The following is a 13,864-nucleotide window of genomic DNA, read 5'->3' as shown; positions in this document are numbered from 1 at the left end:
GAAATCTGTGGATTGGAAAAAACAAGGCAATATTTCTAGTACAGCACACAAGCTTCACTGTGTGTTTAATCTCTGTTGCTGAGTCTCAGAATGGTTGGCAAGGTGACTACCTCTGCACTTCAAAAAATGAGAACTGTTCAGCAGTAATCTAATACGCCGTCACAGCAGCTTCTGCAAAAACTTCCTGACTGGAGAGCTGCAGGCCTCTCTAGCAAAGAGTTTTAGAGTCTTACAGTATTTTATGTCTGAGAATTGAACAGAACTCTCAACATGAGTTGTAAGAGCTTGTTTATTGTTAGCATGTAAACCAATGTTCAGACAGTGAGCAGACTAGTCTTTTTCTTAAGAGTATAACACACAACATCCATTCTGTGAATTTTCATTTAGCAAAAATACATCTGTAATCTGCAGTCACACACCAATGTTTGCTATGGCAGTAAATCCTGTATAGCATATTGTAAATCTGTAGATGAACAAAATGAGGTTTCACACAGTGTTGGTTGAGTCATAGAACCATATGCATAGATTCAGACAAAAAACAGCAGGTGCTGAAACACCATCTCAAGGGATGAAGAAAAATGGTTAATAATGATATCGAATTTGAGCTAATCCTTAATCACTTATCATGTATATGTTTAGATTACTATAATAGTTTAGGATAATACAGATATGAAAAGCTAAATGAAATTAATATGATGTTCAATGCTTCCTCATTCTAGATTACACTCTTTTTTATCCCCATCACTGTTAATAGGCACAGGACAGTCACCACTGCAGCATCTGATGACGTTAACATGCATATCTATTAAAGATAATAGAAAAAATAGAGGAAAAAGCACACACTTGCACTTTAAATCTTCAGACTAAAGCTGTTACACTATTTTACCTGGAGGTGTCAATGGCAGAGTATGAATCCTAAAAATAGACTCTCATTACACACCCCTCTTTAGTGAAGCTGAATCCTCATTCTGTGTAATAGGTTGTGTCACAGGCTTAATGGCACCGAATAGCTATTCTGGAAGCATTTACACACTTCTGTGTAAGCTGCCTAGCACTTATTTTTAATGTGAGATCTCTACGATCAAACTCCTCCCTCTCCCAATGTCTCTATACAGTACTAGAGCAATGAAAAATGTGTTGTCCTGGAAGAGCAGGATAGCTAGATTAGTCCTCGCTCGTCTAATGTCATTTAAGGATTAAGAGATCCCTGGGAGACAGGAAGGACAGTCTAGTGCTTTTCGCCTTCTGTAGAGTAATACAGTGACTGTGGCCAAATGTAGACCACTATATAAACTGATTTCATGGGCGTGACCAACAATATTCAAATGTGTTACTGAAAATATCTGTTATACTATGAATAAAGTTTTGAATAACTCACAAATAAATGGTGAATTAAAGAGAACACTACTCTATAATTTCTGCATAGTATTGTAAATGTCTTCATCTTTTCATTCTTTAATATGATGTATCATAAAAAGGCTTTTATAACATGCCAAGCTTGCTTTTGCAGTGCTGTGGAAAGTAGAACAAATTGTGTCAACAATGTATATTTTTAAGAGGATTGCTACTTGAAATCTGAAAGGAAAACAATGTATTTCACTTTTTCTGTGCATAGATAAAGCTGCACTATATGAAAAAAGTAAAACAAAGTGTCCAGATAGTTAATACAAAAATATACTTCAAGATCAAACAAAAACAGTATTAAAATGATTAGCTTTAGCTTTGTTAACACTTTAGCTACTGAATGTCAGATACACTGCTATTTAAATGTTTGGGGTTTTTGAAAGATTTCATTTATGCTCACCATAGCTGCATTTATTTGGTTTAAAATTACAGTAAAACAGTAATATGTTTTTTTTTTGTTTGTTTGTTTCAAATGACTGTTTAAGTATATTTTGAGTATGTTTTAAAATGGAATTTATCTAATAAAAAAATCTAAGCTAAATTTTCAGCAGCTGTTACTCCGGTCTTCAGTGTCACATCATCCTTCAGAATCATTTATTTAATATATATTATAAATGTCTTTACTGTCACTTTGGATCAATGTAATGCATAATTTCGGAATAATTTTAATGTTACTGACCCCAAACTTTTGAACAGTAGTGTATAGTCATGATGGACCATGGATTTTAGATTATGGTTTACAACACTTATTTCATTTGTCCAATTGATAATTAATTATGTGTTTGACATGATATTTTGTGTAATTTCAATGTTATTTCATTATGATATCACTCTTTGGGGCTTTCGAGATAAACAGTTGCGATTCTTTTCTCATGACAGACCTTCAAGTGGGGGTCAATCATCTGGGTCTGTGGGAACTCAGTTGTACCGCCACCTCTTTGTACTTCGACAGCTCCTCCGCTTGCTGATGCAGAAGAGCCGTTGTTCACGTCCATCTGAAATGTGAAGGATTTCTCACTAGGGCCCAGCTTGATGTGTTTTTCTGTCTTGCCAGCCTCATCAATTGAGCTCCATTGTCGGATCTCTTCATTGCCTGTCATCCACGGCATTCCCTCCACTTGAATCTCTTCTTGGGAAATTTTCATGGTGTATCCTGCACCAGCTCCTCCGCTGATAGCCTGCTGGAGGTTTGGGTGGGATGAGCTTAGTGCTGCCATTATCTGCTCTTCAGATAGATCATCTCCTTCTCCTTCCAGCAACCCAGACTCCTCTAATGTCTGGGAAACATTAAGCTCTGCCACAATGGTCATGGTTCCATTGTCTGTAACTTGTTCTACCTTTTTAATGTCAACAGAGACATTTTCTGGAGTCTCCCTACCTTTCGTAAAAAAGGCAAGCTCTTCCTTGAGGGCTTCAGATACAGTGTCTTGGATTTGCTCTAATGCTCCTCTAAGCTGCTGTTCAGGGTCTAGTGAGTCCTCCCTCAGGATCCCCACTATGGACTGTTGTTGTGTGGGAGAGACATGCACCTCCTCTTCAATTATACAGTCTTGGATATTGTCTCTCAAAAACGAGTGTTCGTATTCAGGGGATTCTCTGTAACTGTGACCTTCAGCAGTGGGATATTTGGGGTCATCTTCCTGGTAATATCTTTCATCAGACAGATCATCGACGACTCCATAATGGCTATAAGACATAAACCTTCCACCCTCCTCAGACTCTGACATATTGTCTTCAGGAGTGGAGACGAAGTACTCTTGTGAGTCTTGGCCATGCGAGAAGTAGGGCAAGCTTTCATCTCTGGTAACTTCCCGAACCTGTACAGAGCCACTGTTTCCATATTGTGAAGCTTCAGCAGAACCACTCTCATCAGGTTTCATGGACTTAGGGTCACTCTCTAGCTCCTCGATTTGGTAGAACAATGATGAGGGATCAATATTTGGTTGTTTAGACTTAATCTCCACAGTCTCCTCTATTTCAATTTCACCTTCCTCATCAGACTCCACCGGTTCCTCGATTATCTCCACATTCACTAACCTATTTTCCAAATTCTCACCTTGCAGGCCAAGACTCAGTAGGTTCTCGATCATGGTTCCTGTTGGGGTTCCTTTGATGTTCTCCAGGGTGACTTTCTTGACTCCCTTGCTGAGAAGTTCCTCCAAGGCAGAATCTTCAGACAGGTCAACTTCCTCCTCGACTTTAGATTGTAAGACAATCTGAGTCTTGGTGGTTCCATCCTCTTGCTCTGTTTTCTCCACATGATATGTGACTTTTGAGTCAGGGGTTGAGCTGACCTTGGCATCTACACCAGCTGGTTTCATGACCTGCTGAATGATTTCCTCCATAGAAACTGCATCTAAAACTTTTTCCTCACCTACAAACACCTTGTGCCCGACATTTTCAGACTCATTCTCATCTTTAGCTATCGATTCTTTCACATCCCTTCTTTCTTCTTCCATTGTTACCTTGGATTTCTCTTTATCTTGTTTGGCATCCATTCCCTTTGCTTTTTGTTCAACATCTTTCTGTCTTTTTTCTTCAGGGGTGGTCTTGCTCAAGCTCGCAGGAGGTGATATCACTTTCACTGGCTTTGGTTTCTCTATTTTTGAGGCTGTAGAGCTCTGTGTACTTTCGATTCTAGAGGGGCTATGATCAAGTGATCCCTTTGAAGAGTGCTGTGAAATCTCTTTTCTCATAATTCTCTGATCTGTCTCCTCTCTTTTTATCTCAACAGAAGAGACTCCAGGTTTCGGGGGACTGAAAGCAGCTGCCTGCACTGCTTTGGTGAAGGAAATCATGTCCCTTCTTGAAGCAGGACTTTGCTGGGCACGATTTGATACACTGATAGGCACGATCCTGGAGGGTTCGTAAGAATGAAACTGACTTGACGTAGATGAGGTTCTCAGGCTGGAAATTGGTTCCATATATTTAACATCTGTAAAGGCTTTTTTTCTTATATCTGGTCGACTGGCCGAATTGACGGACATTCTTGGAGTGTAAGGATGGGCCGGCATTTTTATATCTACAGATACAAACAACAGACAGTAGATAGGTTAAAATTAGGATGCTAAACATTTTACTTTCTAACATCTCTATGTATGATAAATTAAATTCATAATTATTTAATGTTTGAATTGTGGAATAATTAAAATAATGGTAATTCACACAGATTTATTACAATTTCAGTGTTGTTAAAAGCATTATTTCATGCTGAATGACACAAGCAAATACCTATTATTCTTTCTCTTGAATGCTGAGTAGACCACGTTTGAGCATGTCTTCCTTCTTCTTCCAAGAGTGCCCTAATGAACATGACAATTCCAAAGGTTAAATAGCCATTTTTAAGGTCAGTCTAATTACAGTAAGCAGAACATTCAGTATCATGAACAAAACCTCTTTTTCACCTCTTTTGAGACTGCTGACTACCTCCATGCTCTGCCATGACCACACAAAATGTCAACAACACTGAGGGCAACCAGAAAACCTACCAAGCCCATGGACCTTTCCCTAAGCAGAAACACAGTTAATAAGATCACTACTAACACTCTATTCTCCCCTATTTTGTTTGACTGGTTAAACAGGTCCTTGAGCGCTTTAAACCTACCTTGACAATGCTTTTACATGAAAAATACGTTGGAGAACCAAATAAAAGAAGACTTTGAGGAACTACAGGCAGTATCCCTGTGAAGGTCCCCTGTGATTCCTGAACTAAAAATAACTGCCACAATGGACCCTGTCTGTTTACATTATGGCTCGAGATGTGGTTTTAAACTGACGAATGGAAAGACACTTCTGTGTTTCAGTAGTATCCAACACACTGCAACAAACAGACCATCTTCAGGCAAAAGAGACCAACCTAACTTTTGACTCTAAGAATAAATGATGTTTGACAAATGACATATTACATATGCATATACTACATGCAATGGTGGACCTGCTACACATATTATGAAGTGGGGTTACATAAATAAGTAGTGGGTAAGACAACACAAAAATAGTTTAATCAAGATTTGTAATCTATTGTAATCTGTTGTATGGCTTTATTTAATAACTCCACATGCAAATCTTTCATGTGCATTAGCTAATGCATCAGACAGCTTTACAATAGAATGAAAATCATGAATCAGCTTCAATGTTAAATGCACAGTGATTAAATCATAGGAACAGAGGAGTTAACCACAATAACAAGGAAAGAGGGGTGGGGCTATATGCAGACTTGCCAAATGGGCGGGCATTAGTCGCTCTGTTGCTGCAGTGACTAAAAATACATCTACGAGGCTCATGTTGGGGGTGTAAGGCTGTCAAACTTCACTACACATTTCTCTAAACAGACAACAGTCCAGTGTGTCTATTCACATTAGAGCATGGAGAAAGTTTCAGATACCCAACATGTTTTTAGAATAGCAGAATAAGGGGCCATTCACTCGTGCTTTCTTTTTTGCATCTACAAATGTGTGACACAGGAAGTGAAATGGAAGATCTTTTAACTTAAGCGCCATGTCATGCATGGGTTGCTGCACAAGGTCACTCATAGCACAGTGGTAAAAGATGTCCATCTAGCACGTTTTGATAGAAATACATCAGAAAATCAGCGCAGTGGAATGTACAAAAAAAAATAAAAAATGTTCTGCGTAAACAACCCCTAACAATGATACAGTATATACACATAAGACATTTTAATAGCGTTCAAAGACCCCTGCACTAGTCCTTAGAGCCGTTATGCCAGCCAAAGTCCATGAAGCAGAAGTAATGTTGGTATTAATAATTAATGTCACCAAGAGAATGTGGGAGGAGACTTATTTTAAGGACACAGAAACAGGTCATTCATCCCTACGCTATAAGTGACATCAGATCATAGACAGTACTTCAACAAATATGAGTTTGAGGGATCTTTCAAAACTGGATGGATAGCAGAAGACCTCTGGAATCAATGAATGTGTGTGAATTATAAGAAAAAGAAAAAATTGTTGTGCTGATATGGACTATATTCAAGCATTGAAGGCACAATATGGTCATTTAGGGAGAAGCAGCATTTAATTGATTTTGTAGAAGTTCTACCTGTAGGCAGCCACTTCCAGTGCAAGGCCCATCTTGACCTGTAAGAGATCCTGATGGTCCTTCAGCTTTTCTGAGATGGTGTTAGACAGCATTCTGCGCTCATACTCCAGTTCTTCAATAATAGCCTGCAGGACAAGAAGTTAGGCTAGACTATTTTCTCTTTTACACACACACACAGTGCAAATGAAGATAAAAGACTAGTGTTTCTTCTAAAGGAATCTCATAAGTGATTAGAAAGCCATTGGTAAATTTAAGTTTAATTGATCTTTCAAACTCAGTTATGCCTTTTCAATAATGCACTGAGTAGTATACCTTTAAACTATGAAACCTATTTTTATCCCATCACTATCTTCCAGAAGGGTGTCCACTTGCATCATATTGATCCAAATTATATATTTGGGGGCTACTCTTTGTGTAATGCACCTGTTTAAAAGCCCTTCCAACATCACCCCCTGATGAAACCTTATTATTTATTTGAAGAGACAGGTGTTTTTAATGACCGAAGGGTTATCTGCTTTAAAGTTAATTCACAAATCAAATATACAATATGCTATACAATATGCTATACAATATGCAATATGCTACAATATGCTATAATTCCTTTATATTCTCCTTTTACTCCAATGGCTCCACACCCTCCATCACATACCTGTGATGTCACGTGGTGGCATAAATGTCACCTCTTTTAAATATTAGCTATGTTTGCCCTGCGCATTAGTATTACATAGCACTTAAATCTTTTGACTTGAATAATTGTATCAGTAAATGGTCATCTGTTATGGTTTTGGAGTCTGAATATTTGGCACTCAATAAGCTAGTTGCAGTAATATGTTAAGACTGACATCCTCCATGCAGCTTATTTAATTTAGCCCACAGTGGCACAACACTTTACTTATGCTTGCACTTTGCTTCAGTAACTGCTCATTTGTCACTCTCCCTGGAGAGAGGCAATCATGAGATAAACCATTAATGCTCAATTTTTCCAAAGCACATTGAGCTAGAGATGATAAACATGGATATTGGCAGTGTGGAAGTGCTCCTCACTTAAGCTCCTAAGGGGCTCATTGAAAAAACAGGTGTTGGGATAATGTTCATTCAATTTGATGACTGCTTGGTTTCCACTATATGTGTTTTTTTTGTAATCTTTTATTTTATTATTGGAATAATTGTGTGTTGTGATTTGATATATCCTCAAAGTCCCCTTGGCAAAGACTGTTTTCTCGATTCTGACCTATCATATCACATAAAAAAATCCTTCAGACATGTTACTTTTTATATATAACAACAGTTTTATAATATTATATTTTCATCATATTTATGAAAATGTTTTCGAAAAATTTTAAATCTGTATTTAAAAAATGTATTTGATCATTTTTTACCTCTAAGGAACTGGGCCAGTTTACCAGTTTATGGGACATTTTATGGTTAAAACGACGCACTTTTTACTTTAAAGTTAATTTCATAAAATGTATCTAATGGGTATCATCAAAAACGGGATTTGTGCCATTAATGTTTTTGTAAAAAAGTCACGGGACACCAGTGTGTGTATTATATCCCATGCCTTGCTGCTGTCACTAGTACTGAGCACAGTGGGTGTGGCGCTCTTTTTTGAGGAGCATCCTTACGCAATCTCTGTTTTCACCAAAAAGGATGCCAGGAAATCTGTGGAAATTTGGTTTTGAGCTTTTTATTAATAGAGGACCTTGTGTTTGGCTTTGATACCCACCTGATAGTTGCAGATTTCAGCACTGAAATTTTCTTGCATGTTCATGAGCTGCTCCTCAAGGTTCAACTGCACTTTGGTTTGTTTCTCAATCTCGTCACGTAGCCTCTTGAACTGTGAAGCATATTCCCTCTTTTCCCTCTGAATGTCGTCCAGCCTCGCTTGGTCTGCTTTTATAGACTCTTCGATTTCCTCTACCTTAAGGCGGTACATGTCCAAAGTCCCCTGCCAGTTTTCGGTGAAGTTGGCCGCATACTCTTGCACCTCTTCCATCGTAACTGCCGAAGGTGCGTGATACCTTTGAGTCACGACGCGTACAGTTCGGGAGTGCACCTGGTCCCTCAGGTGGGCGATTTCCTTTCTATGGGCATCTTCCAAAAACTTATATTCGTTTTCAAGCTGAATGAGGTTATCTTCCAAAGCACTGTTGGTCTTAAGAGCATTATGAAGCTCCCTCTCGCAGCCTTTCAGCTCCGTGTCGACGCCTTTGCTCACCGAAGCCTCCTCTGAACGCATCGCTTGAAGCATCTGAAGTTCATTGCGCAGCTTCTGTCGCTCCATCTCTGCTCTGCATTTCCATACACCCTCAACACCCACCAGTCTCCTCATTTCCCGTAGCTCGGACATGTGTTTGTTTTCCCATTCTCCAGACCTGTTTTTTCGGATTGAATTAATTTCGCTTATCAAGCTGGTGTTTTCTTGTTCCAACTGTTTCGAGCGCATTAGGTACTGGCCGAGTCTTTGGTTGAGCTCCTGCAGTTGGAGCTTCTCGCTCTCAAACGGTTCCCTCATTCGAAACATTTTCCTTTGTAATTGTGTGAATCTGATAGCTTTGGTTTACGCTTAAATGTGCTAAGCTTCTCAGTTATCTCGTTGTCATCAGTGTTCTGCGTCGGTGAGAGGCGCAGGGCGGAGGCAGAGTCGAACAAGTGCGGAGGATTTGAGCTGATCCCATGTCCCGTTAGCGAGTCCTACTAAGGTGACGGTTGAGCTTATGAATATTAATTACGCAACGCGACGTTCGCCCGGTAGGGCTATGTGATTTGCTAAAACAAATATGCGCGAGACAGTTTAATATTAATTAGGTTACGTGACTGGACGCCCCGGGAAGTTTGCTTAACAACGTCAGCACGCTGTAATTAATATTCATGAATCAGTCCTTAGTCATAGTAGGTTGTACAAACTCCGTCCCGTCACAGTGAGATGTTTGAAGGAGTGCGTCTTTAGCTTCTATGATGGGATATGAGATGGCTCTCCCATGTGGAGAAAAATGGACAATGCACTCCCTCTTGTACAGCCCCAGTTGCGCAAAGTGCCACTTTCGGTAATAGCCATATACAAGACATTTAAAATATATAATACTACAGTTGTATGAATTGTGTTACTTTCATCCTCAGTTATAAAAAAGGTGGTAACCCGTTGAGATTAAATATAATAAAAGCCTCATCTCGATGGAAACATCTTGCGAAATTGTAGTTGTAACAGGTAGGTGGATTATTTTGGCTTGTTACGTCGAGCGAAAGTTGCGTTGCAGCTGCAATGGTTTCGCTGTGTAACTTATAAATAAGCGTCGCCTTAATCGTAAAGTCTTGTTACTTTATGTCACACCACACGTGGTGTATTTATTTTTCTGTTTTACTAGGTTTTGGTCCTTTCCGACAGTATGTTGTGAATCCAAGTTGGGAGGCAGCTAAGGTACATCAAAGCCATTTTTGATAAGCAAGTGTTGGTCGTGTCTAGAGACCATTTTAAGATAAATTATTATTGAATACTAAAGTTTGTTTGGGCAATCTGGCCAAATTATAGGAGTAATCAGCCAATTCCAATGTTTCTTTTGCATCTCTCGTTTTAACAGAATGCTATTTTAAAGGTTGAACAGTTACTGAAAAAAATACAAATAATAGTTGAAACTGATGTACATGGTATAAACTCGTATAAATGTGCTTATAATACAGCTACTGTAAAGTCATTATAACTTCTCGTCAGTCAGAAGGACGCACTATGACCACACTATGTTGTTTAAACAGGGTTTGAAGATGGCAGGATTTGGATTGGGCATAGAGGTCCATATTAAGGAGATTCCTGTCAGTTATGCAAAATCCCAACAAGTCCTTGATGATATCTGGCAGATGACTCCAAAGGTAACTTTAAACTATATACACACAGACCAGCTGCTGAGGAGGAACACTTTATCAGGGGGAGAGATTACAAGATGCTTTATTAAATATTCTGAGATTATGTGTTTTAACACTGATGGTATTTTGATATAAAAGAGTAATAGAGACATTTTCTTTTTGTGATGGGCAGGTTATTATCCATTTGGGCATAGCTCCAGGAGCCAAAGGCATCACACTGGAGCAAACGGGAAAGAACAACTGCTACAAAGACAGGGATGTGAGTGGTCTGTGCCCTGATCATCACTGCTGCATTGAGGGAGGACCAGAACGACTGGACTCCATCATAGACATGAGGTCCCTCAGCAAACATTTAAAAAGTATGGGGCTTGATGTCATCTACTCTAGGGACGCTGGGAGGTAATGAGACTAACATCGAAAAAATTGTCTATAAAAGATAATTGTGTTAAAGTCTTGTACAGTTAATTCAACAAAGTATTAAGTGTGCTACTTTTATTTGTGAATACTCTTGTTGAGTTAACAAATGTTGAAATGGCATGCATACACTAACAATAAGTTTACAACCTGCAGGTACCTGTGTGATTTTGTATACTACTATTCGCTGTACCGTGGGCAGGGAAAGGCTGTGCTGATCCATGTGCCAGCCTCAGGCAGCCTGGCAAGCCCAGAGAGACTGGTACCACAACTCCAGACCATCATCCAGGCTGTGTTACGCCAGCTGGACAGCCCTGCACACACAACCTCAGGACAGGTAGAAAACATCCTCGACAAAACATAATCCTATCACAGATTACATAGCAGAAATGCAACGTGACACTCGACACAGGCCTTCAGACTTATTCATTTTTTTAATTCAAAATTTAAGAAAAAAAGAAAATACATGAAAATTCTTCAGATATACATTAAGCCAATGGCATGTAAAAAGTCTACCATCTCAACTGGTGGTGAGGAGAAAACTGAAAAACAGGAGGCCTTAGATACATAACTTACAAGAAGACGAGAGTACCAGCCAAACCATTTCACCATCAGTTTCTACCAATCAATGCAGTGACACAGAGATTTTTATTTTTCTTCCATTTTTTCGTTTCTTGTGAAAGGAAAATAAAAAGTGTTATTAAACTCTTTTCAGTACAGTAGATCAAGGCCCCTTTTGAAATTTGTCGGAATGCCAAGCAAAAACAACAGTGCCTGGGAAATAATGTCTGTGAAACCTCAAGCTCATTATTGCAATTAAAATGCATACATGCATCTTTTCTAAACCTGAGGTTTTGCATTATGAAGAAATAGAATACAATAATAATAGTTCTTATGATAGTTGAGGGAAAAAAATCTTTCAGTCAATCTACCTTCAGGTTTGTAGAGAACTTGCATTGCAACATAAGCTATTTCTAATGTAAACTTGTCTCTTTTTATTTTAAATTCTAGTCATGTTCTCTCTCTCTCTGTGTCATGACTACCCGTAATCTACTGGACATCGCTGTCCTATTTGTGTCTGTGTATATGTGTGTTTCTGTAGATCTGTAACCTACTGGTAACTAAGGAACCTTGGCAGCATTGAATGAAAACTGACATTCACTTTGCAACAGGCCAATGCTTTTGTCCATATTCATTACAGAAAGAAAAAAAGAAACAGAAATAAATAGTGATATCTATTATTTTCCCATTATAAACACATCAAAATCTTAATCACTACATCTACATGTGATACACTCCCACCCATATACATACGTAACAATACAAGCACAAGGGCTTTTAAAGAATGCTTATTTCGATCATCATGTACCACACAGAATAATAATCTTCTCAGCATCCCTACCAGGTCTTTTTCTACAAGCGCCCTTGTTTCCAACCCCTGGAGTTCAAAAGATCCAAAATATTAAAGTCAAAGAACATTTTAAGTGCCATGAAACAGAAGGACCAGGGGCTGTAAGACCGTGACTTTCTCAGAATCCACTTTGCATTTTAATCGTCTGACCCATTGTGTTTTTTTAATGGTTATTTAGAGAGAGAAAGCATGTTGCTGAGATCCACCGCTTACCCAATGCTATTGGCAAGACTATTCGTAGTCTCTGTAAAGCAGCATGTTGTCAGCAGCAGTAGAAAAGAGAGGAAAAACGACAGCTCTTTCTCCCTCTAGAGAATGATGTCGATGAATGCGGCGACAGCAATTGGCCCTTAGACACGTGGAGTGCATCTGACCAAACAAATCAGCTGGAATGTTTTTCCAGGTAGGTTTATGAAAAGGGGAAAAATCCACTGGTTTGTTTTGAGAAAGTGTTAAAAAATCCACAGTATGCATTCAGTTGTTAGATGCTTTGGCCAAAAGGTAAAAAAAAATGATTTGATTGTAAAATAAAAAAAAAAAAGACAGTGGTATTTATGAACTAGGTGAAGTTATCAGTGTGCAATAAAGTCACCTTCAATTATAGGCTACTTACAAAAGTAGGAGACCCAACATTTTTGTGCAGAAGCACTGTGTGTCTGAGAAGGGCATGCTGGGAAACATGATGTCCACTGACATGATCTCTGACGATGTTGCAGATGAGATACTGAATAAGATCATGTAAGCTAATGAAATTTAATGGGAAAAAAAATCATGTACAGGCTTAACTGTTCTACATCCAATCCTCTACACCGTAATGATGTAAATGTTAATTGCATGAATTACACTTCATGTGACTTTTCTTGCTGCAACTGTTTTGATTTGCCAGCATTTGCATTCTTGACATAAGATATGCCCTCCTAAACCTTTACAAGCAGTCTCATCGATTAGATGGTGGATAATGGGAGATCACTGAAAAAGAATATTAAATACAGATGAAAAACACTGATAGGTACTATGTTTTATCTGTGGTCCATCATGTTGAAACCATCTGGTGAATTAGGCATTTTATATGATTATTTAAAAAGTATTGCAGCTTGATTGAAAGCAGTGGGATTTTTGTGTTGCTGGGCATGTGATAAGGGATGCAAGAGACACGCCATTAGGAATCCCATAGGCATGTTAGCTCACACCATGACTTCCTCTCTCTCCATTCCTGGGAGCTTGTGCTTTGTGGTGCTTAAAGAGTTTTTTTTTATTTTATTTTTTATCAGAAACAAGACAGAGGATGATAATGTGTCCTCTACAGAAAAATGCGAGATGTACTTTCTCATTTCATCACTTAGACATTTAAAATAAAAGAGAATGAGGTAGATAGATGCTGAAGGAAATGAAAAAAGAAAGTCCCCCAGTCATGACATCATGGAAAATGCATCTAGAATTCAGACTTTATACTAAATCATGAGGGCATTTGTACAGTGATTTCAACAGGTATCACAAAAAAATAAAAATAATAATAAATAAAAAAATTAATAATAAATAAAGGGGGAAAATAACCTTCTAAGACTGGATAAATAAGTCCTGGGTAACGTTCCCAAATGCACATGGAGAAATCCTTCAAAATGAAACTTTTTAAAGCCAACTAGCCAGGGAAACCTACTGTTTTATTTAGCATTCTTTGAGCAAACCGATCACTTTTCCGAATTTGAACCCGTTCTCATT

The 13,864-nt window shown here is 38.5% G+C and overlaps 2 protein-coding genes across 2 annotated transcripts; one reads left to right on the top strand and one right to left on the bottom strand.

Annotated features, from left to right (window-relative positions):
- Positions 1-273: 273 nt before the first annotated feature.
- Positions 274-9,165, bottom strand: synm (synemin, intermediate filament protein). The gene is made up of 4 exons (XM_019118329.2): positions 8,189-9,165; positions 6,463-6,587; positions 4,636-4,706; positions 274-4,426 (listed from the first exon to the last, which is right to left on the bottom strand). The coding sequence occupies exons 1-4, from the start codon at positions 8,984-8,986 to the stop codon at positions 2,232-2,234; spliced, it is 3,189 nt and encodes a 1,062-aa protein (XP_018973874.2). The 5' UTR covers positions 8,987-9,165; the 3' UTR covers positions 274-2,231.
- Positions 9,166-9,533: 368 nt separating this feature from the next.
- Positions 9,534-11,150, top strand: pgpep1l (pyroglutamyl-peptidase I like). The gene is made up of 5 exons (XM_019118331.2): positions 9,534-9,670; positions 9,828-9,880; positions 10,213-10,326; positions 10,493-10,719; positions 10,891-11,150. Exons 1-5 carry the CDS (start codon positions 9,637-9,639, stop codon positions 11,096-11,098), a joined length of 636 nt encoding a protein of 211 aa, XP_018973876.1. The 5' UTR covers positions 9,534-9,636; the 3' UTR covers positions 11,099-11,150.
- The last annotated feature ends 2,714 nt before the right edge of the window (positions 11,151-13,864 follow it).

The sequence above is a fragment of the Cyprinus carpio genome, chromosome B18 (genome assembly GCF_018340385.1).
Source record: "Cyprinus carpio isolate SPL01 chromosome B18, ASM1834038v1, whole genome shotgun sequence".
NCBI classification, from domain to species: domain Eukaryota; kingdom Metazoa; phylum Chordata; class Actinopteri; order Cypriniformes; family Cyprinidae; genus Cyprinus; species Cyprinus carpio.
The sequence above is the reverse complement of the archived record's forward strand: the minus strand, read 5'-3'. Positions and strand labels throughout refer to the sequence as shown.